This window comes from Pithys albifrons, chromosome 8 (assembly GCF_047495875.1).
Source record: "Pithys albifrons albifrons isolate INPA30051 chromosome 8, PitAlb_v1, whole genome shotgun sequence".
Lineage (NCBI taxonomy): Eukaryota > Metazoa > Chordata > Aves > Passeriformes > Thamnophilidae > Pithys > Pithys albifrons.
The window spans coordinates 15156030-15174556 of record NC_092465.1 but is presented as its reverse complement, the minus strand read 5'-3'; the positions used below and the strand labels follow the sequence as shown (position 1 = coordinate 15174556).

The following is an 18527-nucleotide window of genomic DNA, read 5'->3' as shown; positions in this document are numbered from 1 at the left end:
CTTTCACTACACAATGCCTAGAGACCACTGTGATGAGAACTGCATAACACCCAACACTACACAGTGCTCAGCATGTGCTTGGCACTTGATAAGAGGGAGGAAAACCAACTATCTGCCATAAGTTACAACTTAATCTATAAACAGGGCACAAGAGATGGAAACATGGGTTATAACACAAGGACAAGGTTCAGCAAGAAACTATTTTTAAACTAGTACCCTGAGTATTTTACATTTGTACATGAATTTCTCAAATCATCCTTTGCTCGTGTGGCTGGAGACAGAATGTAAATCTGCACCCAATGCCGTAACAGCAACAATTCCCTTGTGCTTCTCTTAGCCAAGGGGTTTTTTCTTTGCTACATCACAAAGAAAATGTAAAGATGAATCAGAAATCTCTCAGAATAAAACTGATATTAACTTGTGGTAGGTAGCAGCACCTGTGCTAGTCTGCACAGCAAGCTACAGATATGGAGACAAGGGAGCAGGAGCTAAACACCAGTTCTCCAGAACACGTGCTCTGGTGACTGGAGGTACTCAGGTTCATTGTGCTGCACCTCCACTGCCTCAAGTGCCAACAACAAGTCTTAGTAAGCTCAAGCAAGCCAGGACGGGCATGTCAAGGCACAGTGCAAGCATACCCACTCTTGCTGTGTAGACAGAACCTGACATTTTTACTTTCAGACTCCCCTAAGCACAGGCAAAAAAAGATCTTTTGTAGACGGTCAGGCCATGATTTTCAGTCATGTTTTCCTACCCCTCTGTTATCTTGCAGATGGGTTGGCAAATGGCTTACACAAATTTATCAAGTTCAAACATTGTTCCTTACAGAATGCTGGATCAAGGCAAAAGTAAATAGTAAAGTGATCAGAAGTAAGATTATGGCTTTAACTTTCTCCTGTGAAATTGCTATAAACAGCAAACATTAACATTCACACAAAGTTTTGCTTTTAAATAAACCCCTCTATAAGGCCTGTGTCTTCCTATGCTACCACCACATGCAACAGGTAATACAGAACACTGAACCTTCAAATCAATGCCTATACCTATACCATGACAATCAAGGGATTCCTTCACTTAAGACACTGTTTCCAATTTCCAGGCCCATCATTGTGAATATAACCCTTCTCTTCAGACCTGCTCTGCTACTGACACCAGAATCAGGCTATGTCTGCAACACTACTTTATTTTTTTCCCAGTAACTTCCTTACCTAAAAAGATCTAGGCTGTTGCTGTGATAAAACCACTGCTTCTGAGGCTATTTCTAGATCATTGTTTCTCTTTTCTCTGCTTATGCACATTTTTGTCTCCCACTTTAGACTTTGGCTCTAAGCTGTAAGCTTAAGTGGAGAACCCAACATCTTAACATTTATTTGCACATCACTTAATCAAGGGGACTTGGTCCATAAATGGAATTCATTGCACATATTATTGATAGAAGTACTTATAATAATCACAGTACTCACTGATACACCTCTTATACCAACAGATCACTAGCTCTTTCAAGACCATTATTAATAAAGAATAATAATTTCCCTTTAAGGAAATGGCATGGTGTATAACTGCCACTTTCATACTTACAAAAACTGAAGTGAAATTCCTGTTTTCTTCAAGTTATCAATGATAATTTCCAGCTGATCCTCACTGACAGGACTACTAAGGTCTGTAAATAGTTCAATGTGTCTCTTCTCATATTTCTTTCCTCTTGAAATACAAAACAAAACATATATTGAAAATAACATCTATAATGCCTTTTGCTAAATATTTCCTTACAAAACTGATGGTTTACCAAAGTAAATACACTTGTAAAATAAAACTGAAACAAATAAACCTACGTGGTAGAAGTTATTCTATCACAGGTTATCATGTTTATGCTAAGTTTTTATCTTTGTATGACTCCCCCTACTCCCTCGTACCCCCTAAAATTGAGGACTCCAGCCCTGTGACTATATAAATCACTAACTACATCTAAATGAATGGAATTATCTCAATTTTCACCAATATAGATAAATGCTAATAAAATGTTAGGGTTTTCATTGGTTATACTGGATATCTCCTTGGCAGCCTCAAGTCAGTTCTTGTGAAAATGTATTTTAAAATACTGCTGCTGCTGGGGATTCTGTTTTAGTGCTCTAATTCAATAGACTGATTGGATAACAGGGACTTAATACACTAAGAAACAGCAACAATACAGATCAGAAAGGTCTGCCAGTGACAGAACAAAATTCAGTTAAAAATGAAACAGTTCTGATCTGGGTATTTGGGCCTAAGGGTGATTGTCTTCAGTTTTTACCCTACAGCATTTTCTCAACTGAAGGCAAACTCCGTATCAAAGGGTCTGGTGCATACAGGCAACTTGGTACAAAACAACAAAACCAGTTGGCTCTATAGGTATTCAAGGTTATACTACCACAAATACAGTGATTTTGATTGACAACTAAGTTTTAACCATTAAACTGATACAGCTTTCCAAACTGATTAGACCTTACTCACAAAAATACAAATTGCATCACTAAGTCTCTCCTTCCGCATTCACAATTAGATCATAAACCTTTTTAGCAACATGTTCCATCTTTGGTTTGAGAGGATGCACAGCTGCCTTCCTTTCCCCAGACCACTAGTTCCACTGAGTGTTATAAACACATTTCCAGCTTGATTCACTGACAACTTGGTAAAACTTCTGTCAACATTTTCTTCTCAGCTTAAAAGTGTTTCTTCCCACAAGTTTATTTCCCATAGTCCACATATTACCTTACCTCCAACACACTTTAAATTCCTAACAAAGTCACCTGCCTAGTTTTCTAATTTATAGGACATGCCATATTAATTTGATAGCCTTTTTCTAAGCATTTTAGCATCCAAATTAATGATTTTTGAAAATAGATCACAAGGAATGTGACAGAAAGTGAAACCTTTGTGCCTTGGCATTAGCATTCTCATGACTATGCTACAAAGGTGTTGGTGGCCACAGAAAGCTCTCAGATTGTCTGGAGAGGTCAGATACCTCGTGAGGACTCTTCAGAGACCAACTCCTGTAGTGTGCTGTTTATTTTTAATGTTTTGGTGTTTTAAGAAAGCATTTCTCATATTTACACATACTGGAAATATGGACAAGAAATCAGATCACCCTCAAAGTGCAAAGTCAGCATTCAGTAAAAGGCTTTGGGTTATATACTTACATTGTTTCCCTCTGAAGCAAGTCCATACACACAATAATTGCATCCAGAACTATGCACATTTAAGAAAAATCTCATTTAAAACATGAATCATGTCACAAAAAGTGTTTTTCCTATGAAACAATCTAAGACTTTCATTCCCTCTCAAACACTGACAAACGTGCATTTTAGTTAAGGAACACTCTTATTGAAATAAGTACTTTTAAAATAGCTGCTGTGCAAGAAGTTCCTATACAACTTTCTTGTTTTGTTTCTGCCCCATTTATCTGATGGAACAGTGAAAAGACTGCTTCAGATCCCAACCTTTACATGTCAGTGAGAGGCTCATGGACATAGGTTACTTTGAATCCACCTAAGAAATTTACTTGTACTTTTAATATATGATAGCACTTTTTTCATGCAAGCTTTCCTTCAAACCACCTGTGTCTGACATTTCTTGATAATTGTTTCCTCATCACAACTGGGAAGATGTGAGCCAGCTGACTGGCTGCACACATCTCTGTCCACCTGACAGTTCAGTCTAACAGAGTAACAGCTCTGACTATGCAAGCAGAGCTCACAGCAATCATTTCATGGGCAGAAAGAGGGAAGACAACACAGGAACTTGAATTATAGGTTCATGAAAAACACAAAGGATCACCTTGTTTTAAAACTCAACACCCTATGCAACTAACAAAAGAACACACTCAAACCAGAAAGTGATTTTGGCAATGTTAGAAGTACTTTGTATATAAATCAATCGGATAACCCTCCATTCTGCTTTGTCTGGCATAGAGTTAATTTTCTTCAATAACTGGTATGGGGCTGTCTTTATTTGTGCTGGAAACAGTGCTGATAATATACAGGTGTTTCAGTTATTGCTGAGCAGTGTTTGCAGAGTCAAAGCCTTTCCTAGTTCTTGCACGACCCTGCCAGTGAGGAGGTTTGGGGCACTGGGAAGACACAGCCAGAACAGCTGACCCCAACTAACCAAAGGGACATCCCACACTATGCAGCATCATGGTCAGCAAATAAAGCTGGGAGAAAGAAGGAGGAAGGGGGGAAATTCAGAGTTCTGGTGTTTTTCTTTCCAGGTGTAAGGTCTGATGGAGCCCTGCTTTCCTAGAGACAGCTGAGCACCTGCCTGCTGATGGGAAGAAATGAATTAATTACTGGTTTTGCTTTGCTTGAAAGCACAGCTTTTATTTTGTCTATGAATCTGCTTTGATCTCAACCCACACGTTTTCCAGCTTTTACCCTTTCAATCCTCTCCCCATCCTGCTGGTGGGGCTGAGCTGCCAGCTGGGCTTAAACCATGAGTCTGGTTCCTGGTACTTCTGCTGACTTATTTCATAAACAGTATTTTTATTTCATTAAAAAACATATAACAAATTCTCCAACACCATTTTTAAAAGCACATGCCTTATCTGAGGCCTAAAATTATATTAATATCATCTTTGTTCTCCTTAATTAACAGAATACTTCATAAGAGCAATGATTCTCAAAGGCCAAGACTCCATCTGCTAGCCTAAAACAATGTCAAAAAGCATCTTATCTGACTTTGGACAAACTCACAACTACAAATTATCTTAGCTCTGATAGCAGTTAAAACTTGGGAGGCAAATCTGAGTCCATTTCAAGCCCTTGGCTTCCTGTCTCCTACACAGCTGAATCAGTTCAAGAAGTGCTCTACAGCAAAAGGATACAGTCTGCTTGCTCAGAGTCTGCTTTAATCACAGCTTGAATGTCTTGCAGCAGATCAAAATCTGGCAGCATTAGTGACCTGTGTACAGTAATGTGTTGGTATTGATCCCCACTGGCGAGGCCATTCCTAGTACCTTTAGTGCCAAACAAAACCACAGCGATCTCATCTTTAGCCTCAGCAAAAACCTGGAGATACAGAAAACATAAAACAGGTATAAAAACACAGGTAGATTGATACACAACTATGTCAGGCAGATTCCAGCAAGCTGAACTCATTTTGAAACAGTGTCAAATCCAATGGATTTACTTTCCCTTAGTTTTATTGTGATAGCCTCTCAATCTTACAGGGAGTTCACCAAGCCAGATATAATTAAACTAACAGATTCACAGGAGGATACCTGGGATAAAGCAAGTAAAACTGGCTGACTTGGCCCACAAAATGAGTCTTCAGGATGGTAAGTATTAAGAATGTTAAAATGTTTTAGAGAAAGAGAAAAGTATTTGTTTTCCCTGAAAGTTTCCTCTGTCCTGAAGAAAAAGTGACCAATCTAATCTCATGCACAAAAAATACAGCTGAAACAAAGAACCACTGTTACTCCTGCATAAAAACACTAATTCTTACTCATTTCTCATTTATTTCAATTATTAGTAAATGAGGAAAATATTTCACAGATGTTATTGCCTCATCTCCCTTTTTAACAGCTTTTTTAACACATGAAGGCACACGTACCTGTCTCTGCACAAACTTTGTCATAATCTTCTTTGCTTGTTCAAGTGGAGACTCCTCACCAGGGGAAGGACTGCTCATTGCAAAGCCCACATCCAGGCACAGCACTGTTGCCACCTGGAAGGGAAAGACAACACCAAGTAAGAATGTAAAAGGGTCAGTATAAGCATAAGTACTTAAAAGGATAAAAGGGTACACACAAACCATAAATATCCAAGTATATCACTACTGGTTTCTTTTACAGTAACTGTAGTATGACACAGTGATGGAAGACAGAATTGGTATAACTGCACTGAACAGACTATTTAATCCCGTACCATGTTACAGACATTTCAGTGGAAAATACAAAAAAGTCCCACATTACACAATCTGTCAAGGAGGCAATTTCCATACAACCTCACAAATGTATTAGGGGTCTTCTAACACTAGGAAATTAAACAAATATTTCAGTTAACAATTGCAAGAATGAATTCCAATTTCAATTTAAGGGCTTAAATCCCACAAGCTAGTCAATGTTTTTGCATTTCAGATCATCACTTTAACCAATTTAGACATTAACACTGCCAAGTCTTTCCTAAATTGATTTATACACTAGTACACAAATACAATAACATTGCTTCTTGTAATTTCTCTTGTTCAACTCTTGCAAAGTTCCGCTAAAGTTCTTTCACAGACTCCTCTTACCTTGATTAATCTGAATAATTTTATCATTCATCTGAATGTAGGTGCAAGAGGAATTCAGCAAAATTATGCCCAGCACCACCAAGGCAAGCTTAAACTTACTGTAACTGATTAAACCAAGGTTCCCTAAATATACATCAAAATCTTGCTTGGTGGGCTGCCAGTATCTCAAATTATCCTGCCTGCAAAAAATTACTGTTTGCCAGAACACAGGAAAGTTGGGTATTACTTAGAATGGAGCCAGTCATCTTGTTTTACAATGCAAAATACATCCAATTCCGTAAGACATGAAGCTATGAAAGGACATGGGCAATAAATCAGAAGACATCAAGTGACACAAGATGCACTCTGCTGTGCAAAGCAAAAGGGATGAATAGAAAGCAAAGGTGTAGGTCTAAGCTCTTCTGCATATGGCTTTGCAAGCAACTCCAAGTACCTTTTCAAACACCAACCTAAAGAACATGATTCTTTTTGTCATCCAAACAGATAATTTTTAATATCGAGAATAATTTTCCCAGGTTAGGTGTCTAATGCTCTGTATTAGCACTTCTCAAGCTACTTCCTTACCTTCTTTCTTCTGCCAGAATACACTGTGCACCTGCCCTGTCAACTTAACAAGCACTGGTTTAACTCCCTGCATCCTCCAAGAACAGGAGAGAAGGAAGAGAGAAAGAAGGAAAGAATGAAGGCTGAGGAGGAAGGCTCCACACATTGTCCAGGGGGTTACACTCACTCTTGGCACTCTATTCCTCACTCTGCCTTCACCAGTGGCTTGTCGGGGAGCCAGGAATGAACGGCTCTGGAGTTTGCCAGTTCTACAGAAGTTCAGAGGGGAACAGAGGCAGTAACTGGGGCTGCACTGCCCTCTCACAAGAGCCTTGTTGCTGCTCACCTGCCAGCCTGGGGGATTACTCTATCAGCAACTACAAACCCTTGTTTTGTTGCTGTCCTGCCTCAGAACACACAACAGCTGGCAGCTGAATCAATCCACTTGTCCAAAACAGGTAAAACTCCCTTCAGAGCTGGCAAGAAGACAGCAAAGAAACCAAAAAAAGTGCAGGAGTGACGAGCTACTGTTTTGCTTAAGAAAAAAACGACAAAGTGCTAACATGCTCTTCTGGGAGGCAGCCAATTCCCAGCCTGGTGCACATTCGTCGAATCCTCCTTCAGGAAGAGGGGAGGTCTCCCTTTCAGTAATCCTCCTCCATCCATCTCTTCATCTGCTGTAACCCCTGTGCATCCCACCTGAGCACGCAGCAAAGCCTCTTCCAGGTGCAGGGCAGCGAGTGACACTTTTCAGATGTGACTGTAGGACAAGTGTCACACGGAGCGAAATCCTCCTGCTGTGCCCAGGGCGGGTATGGACCAAGCCTGCCTTCATCTCTGACCCCTCGGTGCCGCAGCAGTTATTTATAACAGTAATTACACGAGAGATATAGCTACATCAGCACAGAGAAACCTGCTTTAACTGGTATTAAACTGAAGAGACCTTCACCAACAGGATTCCTTAAACACAACAGACACTCAAACGGCATTTCCAACGGGGCAAAACCAGTTCTGCTACTAATTTAGCACGAGCAGCGGCAAATACTGCTGCACCGCGCAATGAAGCAGGAACACAGAATTCCCCTGGAGCTGCTCAGCTTTGCCCCGGCAGCTCGGAGGGCGGCGCGGGGAGGATGGCGCGGCGCCAGGGACGGTGTGGCAGCCCCGGAGCCCCCCGGCCCTGCCCGTGCCCGCCGCGCCCTCACCTTGCCGGGCGCCATGGCTGGTGTGCCGCGCTCAGCTCCGGCCGGAAACGCGTCCCGCTGGCACCGCGTATCCCCCGGCACCGCCGCGCCGGCGCCTCGCGTTCCGCGGCGCGGCCCCCTCAGAGCGCCGGGGCGGGTTTGGCCACCGATCGCTGCCGAGCACTAGCCCGGCCTGGGCAGCCTGGGGGCCGGGGGACAACGGCGGCAGCGCCACAGCCCCTCCTGCGCTGCGCTGCCCGACAGCACAGCCTGGCTCGCCCAGCCCGGTCTGTTCGCAGCCACAGCCCCTGGCTCAGTCCCCCACAGCAGAACTGAGGGGAGGATTGGGAGCGTAAAAGCTGGAAAACTCGTGGGTTGAACTGAAAACGGTTTAATAGGAAAAGCAAAAGCCGGTCACAGAAGCAAAGGAAAACAAGGGGTTCGTTCTCGGGCCCTCGCGGGTGTTCAGGGCTGGTGTGAGGCCGCTTGGGCAGGCAAACACCATCGCTCCAAGCGTCCCTCCTTTCTCCTTCTTCCCACCACTTTGTGCACTGAGCACGATGTCACACGGTCTGGAGCATCCCTGGGATGGGTTTGGGCCGCCTGTCCTGGCTGTCCCCCCCAAACTCCCCACCAGCGCGGCAGAAAAGAAGCTGAAAAGGCCTCGGCTCTGTGTGAGCCCCGCTCAGCGACAGCAAAAACATCTGTACTTTAAACCTTGTGTTCAGCACAAATCCAAAGCACAGCCCCATGCCAGCTGCTGGGAAGAAAATTCACTCTTTCCCAGCCCAAACCAGCACCCCCCAGGCTGTCCCAGGGCTCTCCTGCCTCCTCCCACAGTGAGGGGCACACACTCCCCTTCGCCCCCAGGACAGGCCTTGGGGCTGCCTGGAACCGATTCATTAATCATAGAATCGATTGGGTTGGAAAAGACTTCAGAGATCATCAAGTCCAACCCTTGGTCCAACTCTAGTCCATTTACCAGATCATGGCACTCAGTGCCACATCCAATCTCAGTTTAAAAACCTCCAGGGATGGTGAATCCACCCCCTCTCTGGGCAGCCCATTCCAATGCCTGATTAGTCTCTGTAAAGAATTTTTTTCTGGTACCCAGCTTAAATTTCCCTTGGCAGAGCTTGAGCCCGTGCCCCCTTGTCCTATTGCTGAGTGCCTGGGAGAAGAGACCAGCCCCCACCTGGCTAGAACTTCCCTTCAGGTAGTTCTAGAGAGTGATGAGGTCACCTCTGAGCCTCCTCTTCTCCAGGCTAAACAACCCCAGCTCCCTCAGCCTCTCCCCATAGGACTTGTGCTCCAGTCCCTTCACCAGCCTTGTTGCTCTTCTCTGGACCCGCTCCAGCCCCTCAATATCTTTCCTGAACTGAGGGGCCCAGAACAGAACACAACACTCAAGGTGTGGCCTCACCAACGCAGAGTACAGGGGAAGGGTCACTGCCCTGGGCCTGCTGGCCACGCTATTTTTGATACAGTTGCATTCTGCCCAAGAATCACCAGTGTGTCAAGATTATTTCATTAAACACTGGATTTCCCCCCACCATTAATAACAGAGAGAATTTCCAAACCACATACATCCAGGATGTTTGATCAAACCAGAACCCACCGACTTTAAAAAGTCCAAGTATAACAGATGTTGTACCACATATATCTTGGTTCCCGTTGGATATCAAATCATCATAGATGTAGGAGAACAGTAAATATTTCATCACATATATTGAATACTTCTTGTTCTGCATTAGTTTCCCTGTATCGTTTGAGGGTATCATTACTAGTGTTTAACTTCTATGTATATCTCAAACCCCACATTATTATCTATAGTTATTCTCAAAACAAAGCACAAAGTGGAGATACTAGTATAGCTACCAAAGAGAAAATCTCACACAAGCATTCCAAAACCCTTGTGTCAGAAGAGCAATCCCCCAAACACAAGTGTTTCCTTTTTATATTGAGAGATTTCTGAAGACAAAAATCTCCTTTCCCTCCTTACTACATTGCCATGCTTTGGGAATATTGGTAATTGAGGGATTCTTTCTTCATAGCACTTTGCATATCAAAGGAGCAGAGCAGCTTGGCAATGTGACAAACATTTTAGGGAAAACCGGTAGAAAAAAAAAAACCCAGTCAGCTGCTGCCAGAAAAAAAAAAGTGCATTGTCTTCCTGAATGTCTCTAAGGAGATTTCAGATTAATCAGCCAAGAAAATCAGGTCTGCTTACTATCATTATTATTCCTGATATGATCTTCCTCCAAAGGCCCTCCCTTAGGCTCAAAACCAGGCAAACCTCCACTCCAGCTGATTTCCAACACAGCTTGCAATCTGGGCAGGAGACACAGATGTGCACACACATATGGGAAGAACAGAGAACCAAGAGCTGGTCAATTTCATCAGCAATGGCTTTTCACGCACCACCAGAGCAGCATTTTGCAGGGCATCATAATCAGTGAACAGTAAATTTTTATGCTGCCCTGACTGCAGGCACAGAATATTGACACAAACCCCTTTGTGGTCCTCTCTGAACCCAAGATTTGACATAAAAGCCGAGTCCCAAGTTTTGGTCCAAGTTCTCACAGCTAGACCAGTAACTGCAAACATTACTCAAGAAAACCGAGTCTGGGCCAGAAGTGGGAACCTCTTATTTCCAGGAGGTTGACATGCCCAGCCCAGGTACCAGCACCCCATTCCTTCACAAAGTCTGCGTAAAGCTAAAGAGACCTGTAACCATAAAACTGCATCTGTGATCTTCCTATACTTTAATTCTCAGAATGACAAAAATGGGGCCTTTTAGCTATCTGGCAAAATACACAAACAATAAACCCAACATTCCCCCTTCGCACCTTCATGCTGCCAGATTTTCTCAGAGCTGTTTCTACCATTCAAAGGAGAACTGGCTAATCATCCCTGAAACAAACCTTAATTCCTTTTTCCTTTGCAAGTCTGCACAGAGCTCCCTTGTAGGCAATCATCAGATCTGACTGATCAGCTCCATCTGGGGGCACTGCAGCTTTGTTAGCCTGGATGAAGATTTGAAGTTCTTTGCTTGTAAAAGCTTGCCAAAAGATGTTTGTGATTAATTGGCCATTTCCATTTTAGAGAATGTCAGTCTCTGGGTATAAATAATAAATATGTGACATCTCAAAGGACTCGAGATCCAGGATGATCAGCTATAATCTTATTTGCACCTAAGTGATCCAGACCTCAGTTCCAGTTAGATTCTCACTCATCGCTCTGCTTGCTTCTTTTTTTGGTTACATTCCCACAAAAAAACCCAAGCCTGGATTAAATAAGCACACTTGGGAAGCAGCAATGAAGGGCCCACCTTGTGTTTAACTTCAATGCCTTTACAATGCAGTATGGAAAATGGCTTCTCTGGTTTTGGGGTTTTTTTACAAGAAGGAATGTATTATCCACAGAGTGTAGCTGAGACCCAGCTGCTTGTGGCAGCCAGGAGCAAATGTAAATGGCTTAGATGTAAAAAGTAGAACAATGACTTGGCCTTTCTCCTTCTTTAACCACAGGGTAAAACTTTGGATAAGTGCCTGGTGGAAAGAATACTATAGCCATATGGGATCTAGCCCAATTGTTTTATTGAAAGAGATACATGAAGTAGAACTTTCTACAGGAAAATAGCTTTCACTTCACAATCATTACCTATTCTTTGCCTGGATTCATACATAAAAGTGGGCACTAACTGCAAACTTAGGAATTATGAACTGAATTTCCTACAGAGGCAAACAAAACAGGGCAAGGACATAGTGATGCTTTATATTTCCACTAGCACAAGCTTGGCAGCAAGCTGGAAGACAAAGCGGATGGGAACTTGGCACCCAAAACAAAGCAGAGCTTGGAAGCCTTTCTGTAAGCATCTTCCTGCATTGGGCTTCATGAGGTGCACACAGTTCTCTTCTCCCAAGGGATCTTTCCAAACACCTGCTGCCAAGCACATGCCAAAACTGTGGTGCAGACCAACACCAGCATTTATTATGCCTGTTTAGTAATTCCTGATGGCCTTTCCCAAGGGATGCAAGCCTAATACACAGTCTTTCCTTAGTTGTTTCGATGAAATACACCTGCAGGGAAAAGATCTCAAGCACTGGTTCAACTCTCAAAAGCAAAATTGACTTTGAGAAGCAGCTGTAAGTCCTCTGTCTGTAACTCACAAGCACTGGGCACACAAAACTGTGCCTTTAATAAAATGAAAAATAATTTTAAAAAATCATTCAGAGGGTTTTACAGTTCCCATCTCTTGGTCTACCTGCTCTGTCCATTTTCAGTTTAGCTCATGCAATGGAAGGTAATGAGTCTATTAGTAAACCAAAAAATCTCTACAGTAGGAAAATTAGAAAGCTAAATAGGAAGGATTATACCACACCATCCAACCACAAAAGAAAAACTTAGTAAGGAGAGGCGATGAGTTAGGAGACTATATTGGTGTGCCCTACCAGGCACATTCCAGCTCAAGGGCTCCTGAACAGTGACAAATGGGTGGATCACAGCTGATACACAAGCTACTTCAAAGTAGCACACCCAGAACTCCTATTCCCACACCACTGCAGAGGAGAAACATCTCCACAAATTCTTCTGCACATAGCTGAGAGACTTTGAGGCTCCATGTTCATAGCTCCTCTTCCAAAAGAATGTCACTTGCTTTTCCTCCTCACTGTCCTCGGCCCCAGCTGCTGCATTTCCAGCTTTCTCTTCCCTTCTGAGCAGTCCCTTTCTCTTCTCCAGACTATGCAGTGACTACACACTTCTCAGGCAGCAAAAAAGACTTCCACTGGCTGTCATACACCAGCAGAGGCCTTAACAAGTGCCACAGAGGAGCAAAGCACGAAGTCACAAGTTGTTTGTAACCCTTTTTCCCCATATGACATTTACCTTTTTCACACTATCATGGACTCACCATTGACAATCACGCTCTCCTACTGCATTCACATACTGTCCTGCAGAATTGCTGCCCAGTCAGTAGTTCTTCCACCTGCTGTTTGTTATTGCTGATGAACTGAATAGCACATTTGTCTAACAAGCCAAATCTTTGTTTCTTTCATCTTTCAATCCACTTATGAAATTTGAAATGGTAAATTATTTTTTTTAGTTCTAATCTTCTCAGCCATTGTGCTTGCCATGTCCTTCACTTTGGTCACATTTCCACATTTCATAACTATCAATTTGTCTTCAACCATGTCATGAAAGAACAATGTTCAGCCCGAGATGACTATCCCTTCAAACAACCACTAGACACAGCTCTAGATATGTAATTATATCTGGTTTTGCAGCTCTTTTATCATACACCAAAATAAGCAGCACTTCCCAATCTGCATATGAGAATGGCATTCAAAACAACATCAAAGTCTTGTTAAAATCAAGGTAAACATTTTCTATCTAGAAAGCCTCTTTCTCCCTCATCAAAAAAAAAACAAAAACACAACCAAAAAAACCTGTGTGATTATTTGCCCTTAAAAAACCTTGGGCTTCTTTTTAGTTATTATCTCCTGAGCACCTATCAAGGTTTAATTATTTGCTATGCTACTTTCAGTATCTTGAACACAAATAGCCTGTAACTCCCTAACATCTTTTCACTCCATCATCCTTTCTAAAAGAGATGTTATGTTTGCAATCTCATACTTCTCTTTAAGGAAAATCATTATTGCTCCTGAGCTTGCTTTAGCCAGTTTTATATTTACCTTGGATGGAATTCACCTGGCTGAGTTGATTTGAAAACATCGGCACTGTTTAAGTAGGCTCTGACATTTCCTGTTTTCTCTCAAATCACTTTTTCCTGCTGATGTTAATTGTGTTGCTGCCTGATTGCAGATGACCTTTGTAAATGGACAGTCTTCCACAGCTGTCAATTATTTAATTAGCTCAAAAGGCAGAAGCATATGCTGTGGATCCAAAGGTTTCCTCCCAGCTGAATCTCATGTAACTGGCAGGAGGAGTCTATATAAAGTAATTTAATTTTATTTCTCTAATGTGGTTTACTGTAAGAAGTAGAGACCATTAAAACTGCACAAGTCCACTTACAGAGTGAGAGGAAATTCTGACACTAAAGTTTCTCATGCAATCTTAACCAAGTGTTTTGCATCATGATACAAGTTTGTCAACAGGATCAGATACTCTTTATCCTGCAATGTCATTGTCTATTTCAAAACATACTGGAATAAAATTAGGTCTGTGCACTAATTTTTTTTAAAAAATGGGAGCCATAAAGTGAAAGAGGAAATTCTTACGATTATGGTAGTTGGATGAGATTTTAAGAATTAAACACTCTAGTTTTGCTCAGCAGCTTGCCCATAATCTGATTTACAAATCACTTCAGTGATTGTAAATTACTCACACCAGTAAGCACTGGTTGTGTGAGTCACATTTTCTTGCTGCTAAATTTGAGATACAGTCAGATCTGTGTATGTGCTAAGCTCTCATAGCTATTCATGAATGGAGATTCACTTTCAACAGAGAAAATGCCTTATTATGATGAATATTCCAAAAAAATCAGCTGCAAGGCATCTCAGAGGGCCAGTGATACTTCATAGGCTTTTGTACCTTTTAAAATCCTTGTGTCACATATTAGTTTGTCAGCATTTATGTCACATGCTATTGGGAAAAAACCTTAGAAGTATTTTTCTGAAGTACTTACATGTTACACTGGCATGTATTATTGAAAGATTGCTTTGCAAGATCTGTGAAAATGGGGTTTGGCCACGCTTTGAAATATAGGGACAAACCAAAATGCTATATTGGCTTCTCATTAAATGTTTTCCCATACCTTGCTATATAAGCCTGGCAAGGCAGAGAAAGAATAGCATGAACTGTGGATGAAGGTTGTTCCAGGCTGCATACCTACAAGGAACAGGGAGGGAGGGATTAATTTTATGTTAGTATATTAAAAATTATCATGATGTAACTTCTTAGTATTTTCTATTGCAAATTCATGGTGTGTAGACTTCTTTGGATGCATTTCTAAAGCAGAAAAAAAATACCGCAGTGGCCTTTGTCCCGGTTTTTCAGTTCGGCCACTGGAGGGCAACCTGATCCCAGTCACCAGGCAGCGGCATCCCCGCAGCCCGCAGGATTACAGAGCGTGCACCCAGCAAGCACCGCCGAACTGCAGAGGAATTTCTGCATATGGGTATGCAGAACTTAGACAACAACAGCAGTAAAAACATATACTCTTCCACTGCAGTTTCTTGGAAGTTAGATTTTAAAATCTCTTCCTACACCTAAAAGTTGGGGTAGGATTACTTCATGGGTTCTAAATCTGTGGATTAGCCAAAGGATTTCTGCAGGAGATGATGCAAGGCCTGCTCAGCCTGGTATCACGAGAGGTGAAATATTTTCCACTTGCTAAGTAACTGAAAACCTGAGACACGTTTCTACTCTGGCAGACTTCTGTGAATTAGTTGTTAAATCTGTTACAACAGATTGTTTATTGCATTTTATAGGACTGTCAGCCATGTAGAGTCTGACTTGCTTTGAAATAATTAGAAATATTTGGGCTCAACTGACTGCAGAGCACTTGGGTTTCCTGAAGAAGACCAGAGAGATCATGTCAGACATTTTTGCTTTGGGGAAAGCAAAACCCAAGTATCAAAGGCTGTTTGGAAAAAGTTAAAACTGGTGTTTTAAAAGGAGGTACTAAGTACAGAATAGATACCAATAAAATTAAATGGTACCTTAGAAACTGTGGAGAAATGCATTATAGGACACTGCAAACTCACATTTGTCCCAGAAGTCATGTATTGGCTGCTGCTAGTTCAGATTGGGTTATTGCAGAAGAAGAATCTCATCCATCTTGTTCTCCACGTGCTCTTTGTTGCACAGCCTTTCTCTCTGTGTGACTGCTGTCTGTGCAGTAAGTCTTTGTTTGCAGCCTTTACCAACCCAGCTGTGTTTGCAGCATCTCTGTAAAGCGCTTTCATGCAGCAGGATTGTTCAGGACAAGCCACTAGGATAACTCACTGTGTGAAGGCTTTGCTTTGCGGATGCACAGGATAAGCCTTTAGTATCCTCCCTGTTTCATCCTGCCCCCACCAGCATCATGCACGTATGCATGCACACGCTGGCTAATAATCTAATCTAATCCTCACAGCACAGGATTTTGTTCCTTATCCATCCAACTGACCCGTGGAAGGGGATGAGGTGTCTTCAGCTGCCAAACAAGGCTCTTTCTGAACTGGGACAGAGGATCCCATTTTAAAATTCTGTTTGTCTGCACCTGGGAAGCAGACTGAAATCAGACTGAAAGTTTGGATCTTTAGAGAAATACTGGCCTTAAAGCACTTTAAAAAGGGAGCATTGCAACATGGAGGATGAGATGTCATGTTTTAAAGCTTTTAATTCTTGTAAATTCCCAGTTTGTACAGCTGTGGGGGACAAAGCAGCAGTGTGAAGGAAGGAGCTGCTATTTGAGAGGAAAGAAGAAGGGATTAGATTAAGTTTTTATTTGCGTAAATTGATGCTAACTAGCAGATACATGACAGTGTCAGACGTAGAGGCAGGAGAAGAATAATTATAAGTTTTCCTTGTCAGTTATTTTTTGTAGGGACTCTTTGGTGGGAAAGGAGTCATCAAGATGACAATGATTTCTGCGGGTTTTTTTGTCCTAGACATTGAAGGCAGACATTAAAATTTTTATAGCTTTCTATTGAAACAAAGGGCAAATTTAGTCATCAAAAGAGATTTTTGGTTTTTGGTTTTTAGGGTGGAACTGGAGCCTCAGAGCAATCCTACTGTAATTATGGGGCTGACTGAAGTCACCACCATGCTATGAAACTTTTGCCTTAGAGCATGTTTCGATATTAGAGTTCATCGTTTCAGTGGTGTTTAATCGCATTAGAGAGAAGCCAGTGTTATTATCACTTTGAGCCACTGAAAGTTGCTCCACCAATACATATTTGGGGAGAATTGAGATGTCATTTAGCAATGACACTGTGTGTGCCTGGGATGATACTGCACATTAAATGAAATATTTCACTTTTTTCTTTACTACATGCAGATACTAGGAAGCATTTCTGCTCCTTTCTTAAGTCACAAAGGAGCTCATTGGAATAAATTAATGAAGGTTCAAATTGCTTGTATTTATTAATTCTGCATGCAACTTTTACATGGTTAAAGTGTTACGGAAACTCTCCATTATGATGGAATGCTATTATAGTAATTCCCTGTAATTATAAGGGCATTGTGCTACAAATATATTTAAGTACATCATTAGAAGCTGACACTTCCATATTTTAGGACAAGTAATGTATTTTAGAAAGAAAGACTGAATAAAAGGCATGCTCTCCTTAGGCTGACTACCCCAGGAGCTGTTGGATTCATCCCCAACACTGAAACTGTAAAAGCCATTCAGTTTATTTATGATATTTGGGGTTGTTCAGATTGCAACTGCAGGTGATTCAGATAATCAAGCTAGAATAAATTAAGCCCTATTTGTGTTATATCCCAATGAGCCAGTTTGCTGTAATTTTGTAGTAGAAATAATTGAATTCCTTACCTTATCACTGTAGGAGCAGAAAGAATTTAGCATACATATAAAGATAGTCAAAGGCACCTTCAAATATATTGGTCTTAATATATATTCCTGATGGAGGGACTTGTAATAAACCAAGCCTATAGGGAGCATGTTGCCTGGGAGGTGGGGTTTTATCCTATTTGCAGGTAGAACATACTATTGAATTCAGAAGTTGCCCTTTGTTATTTTGCAGTTAGATTTCCAGCTGGAAGAAATGACTGGAAAAGGGAGCCCTAAGAGAGGGAAATCACATCTAAGATTTGAATCTTAAAGGGCTCCAGGTCAAATTCATCCACTGCATATCTAATTTCAATGGATGCAAACCACAATGGATTTTAGATGCTGTATTCTGAGGGAAAGGGTTTATGTTTTAGCACACTAAAAGCAAGGACATTTTGTTAACACAAGATAAAATGCATTGTTGGCCTGACTCAGCCATTCTCTTTATTTTAATGCATTCTGACAGACTTCAGCTACCGTGTAATGATGCGAAATTAGGAAAACTGAAAGTTAATGGAACTAGGTGACCAAGGGGGATACATGGAAGAGCCTCAAGTCTTGTTTCTCTGGGCTGCTTGTTTGCAATGCAGTCACACTTCACCTGTTATTTGAAAGGATGCTAAGGGGGCTCTTTGAAACCCCTGTCAATTTACATGGGTCAAATACACAACCACAAGCCCTCTCTCATCATTAAGTGGCTGCCTGTTGGAAGAGAAATCACTTTAGCCGTTAAGACAAGCAAACATGATGTCCCTTCTAATTCACAAAATTAATTGAAAAGTTGTGTTTCCAAGTGGATTAGCCCCAAGTGGATCTGCATCAACCTCTCTCTCTTTTTTTGTGAGTTTCTATTTCCATGCAGGGAATAGATGTGGATGGCCTAATCTACTCAGAAATAAAAACATGTTGATTCAACTGCCTCCATGTTGCCAAGTGTTTGGAAAGAAGCAGGAAGGACACTGGTCCGACAGATAATTCACTGCCTGAGATAAAAAAGGCTTGCATAAATT

The 18527-nt window shown here is 41.6% G+C and overlaps 1 protein-coding gene across 2 annotated transcripts in view; it reads right to left on the bottom strand.

The window, feature by feature from the left end:
- Nucleotides 1-15769, bottom strand: part of XRCC5 (X-ray repair cross complementing 5) — a 58816-nt gene extending 43047 nt beyond the window's left edge. Inside the window, exons 1-5 of one of the 2 annotated variants that reach the window (XM_071562852.1) lie at nt 15725-15769; nt 5587-5700; nt 4859-5042; nt 3177-3225; nt 1579-1701 (exon numbers count right to left, since the gene is read on the bottom strand). In XM_071562852.1, the coding sequence (XP_071418953.1) occupies nt 1579-1701; nt 3177-3225; nt 4859-5042; nt 5587-5700; nt 15725-15742 (488 nt within the window). In that variant the 5' untranslated portion in view covers nt 15743-15769. Of the gene's footprint in view, nt 1-1578; nt 1702-3176; nt 3226-4858; nt 5043-5586; nt 5701-8015; nt 8095-15724 lie in introns of those variants that run through there. The other variant, XM_071562853.1, reaches the window with a different exon arrangement.
- Between the last annotated feature and the right edge of the window lie 2758 nt (nt 15770-18527).